We start from the raw sequence: 1,587 nt of genomic DNA, 5'->3' as shown, positions 1-1,587 counted from the left end.
GCCCAACCTTCCTTCCGAGGAGTGGCTGGTGGGTTTGAACCACCAGCCTTCTGGTTAGCAGTCAAGTGCCTTAGCCACTATGCTACCAGAGCTCAGCTAGCATTTATTGAGTGCTCATTTATTTATTTATTTATTTATTTATTTATTTTTGTCAAGGGAATGACATTTTCTCATTTAGTCTTAGTATTTTCAAGAACTAGATGCTATTATATTCTCAGTTTTACATATGAAGAAAAGGAAGCTAAGAGATTATATGAATTCCCAGGGTCCTATTCAAGGATGAAGTAGTCACCATCCAAACCTCGGCTGGCTGATTTCAGAAGCTACTACCTGCTCTTGCTTGTGAAATCGTAAAGAACACGAGCTGGTATCTGCTCAGTATGCTCTCGGTCAGAACCTCTTAGTTCTGGTCTTAGAACCAAGCTTTGGAGATTGCTGAAGAGTTCTGGCTTCTCAGTTCCATCATTCAGGGCCAGACTTATGTAAAAGAGCATCCTGGGTAAACTATATCTTCTGCCACCAACCTCCACTTAACTGGTAACCTCAGGACTCAGACTGGCTTTTCTCTGAAGTCATATAGGACAGAGAAAATTTGTGGCAGTTTAAGTAGGTAGAGAGATGAGAGCAATAAAATATAGAGAAACTGGTAACAGAACAAGGACCATAGACATAGAAAGAATTACTCGGTTTCTCTCCTGACAGGGAAGATTCAGTCCACACAGGGTAGTCCATCTCCAGCTGACAGGAGAGTTCTATTTTTATCTTCCCCTTTGTTGTAGTCAGAGGTATATATATATATATATTTTTTTTTTTTGGCAGTTTTAAAACTTTATTTGATAATCAGCTGTTAGTTTTCATCCACATTGACCATCTGTAGGTTTTTGAAAGTGGTTACAGGTACGTAGGTAACCAATGTGTAGAGCTTGTTTGGTGAATCTTCATCCTCATTACATTTTCTTGACAACTGTACATGGATGCGGTATGGGACATTTCGTATTCCTTTGGCCCAGACAGCTTTGTTGAGCCTGGTGTCAATGTGCACATCTGGTGTTCCCATCTCTTTCATGGCAAATTTCCGGATCTCCTTGAGTGCCCAAGGGGCACGCTTCTTGAAGCCTACTCCATGGATGTGCTTGTGAATATCGATGGTGTACTCTCTGGTCACCACTTCGTTGAGAGCTGAATGGCCCTTCTTCTCACCACCCTTCTTTGTTGGAGCCATAGCGTTGCGATCAGGTTGGAAAGCCAGAGGTATATATTCTTTTGAATTTTTCCTTTACCAGTAATGCATTTATACCTTGAATACCTTATATACACAGAAAAACATCCCACATACAGACAAATCTCACCATAACACTCACACACACACAAATTTTTAAAATGGATTTACACTACACATATTGCTTTAAAGTATGCCTGTTACCTTAAAAATATATGATAGGTGTATTTTAAAGTATCGCTCACCAACTCACTCACTGCTGTCCAGTAGGATCTGACTCATACAACCCCTCCTTGGGTTTCTGAGGCAGTATCACTACGGAAGTAGATTGCCCAACCTTCCTTCCAAGGAGTGGCTGTTATATTATA

General features: G+C 40.6%; 2 protein-coding genes across 2 annotated transcripts in view; one reads left to right on the top strand and one right to left on the bottom strand.

Annotated features, from left to right (window-relative positions):
• GFRAL (GDNF family receptor alpha like) overlaps nucleotides 1-1,587 on the top strand; it is a gene marked incomplete at its 5' end in the record, with an annotated part of 82,325 nt that overhangs the window by 36,532 nt on the left and 44,206 nt on the right. The window lies entirely within an intron of this gene.
• Nucleotides 848-1,222, bottom strand: LOC103201032 (60S ribosomal protein L31-like). The gene has a single exon (XM_042781627.1). The coding sequence runs from the start codon at nucleotides 1,220-1,222 to the stop codon at nucleotides 848-850; it is 375 nt and encodes a 124-aa protein (XP_042637561.1).

Source organism: Orycteropus afer, unplaced genomic scaffold (assembly GCF_000298275.1).
Source record: "Orycteropus afer afer isolate SDZICR_OR568_19922 unplaced genomic scaffold, OryAfe1.0 scaffold00140, whole genome shotgun sequence".
NCBI lineage: Eukaryota > Metazoa > Chordata > Mammalia > Tubulidentata > Orycteropodidae > Orycteropus > Orycteropus afer.
The sequence above is the reverse complement of the archived record's forward strand: the minus strand, read 5'-3'. Positions and strand labels throughout refer to the sequence as shown.

What these genes read in the sequence shown, in the direction of transcription:
- LOC103201032 (XM_042781627.1), bottom strand. Translation starts at nt 1,222, where the DNA reads ATGGCTCCAACAAAGAAGGGTGGTGAGAAGAAGGGCCATTCAGCTCTC.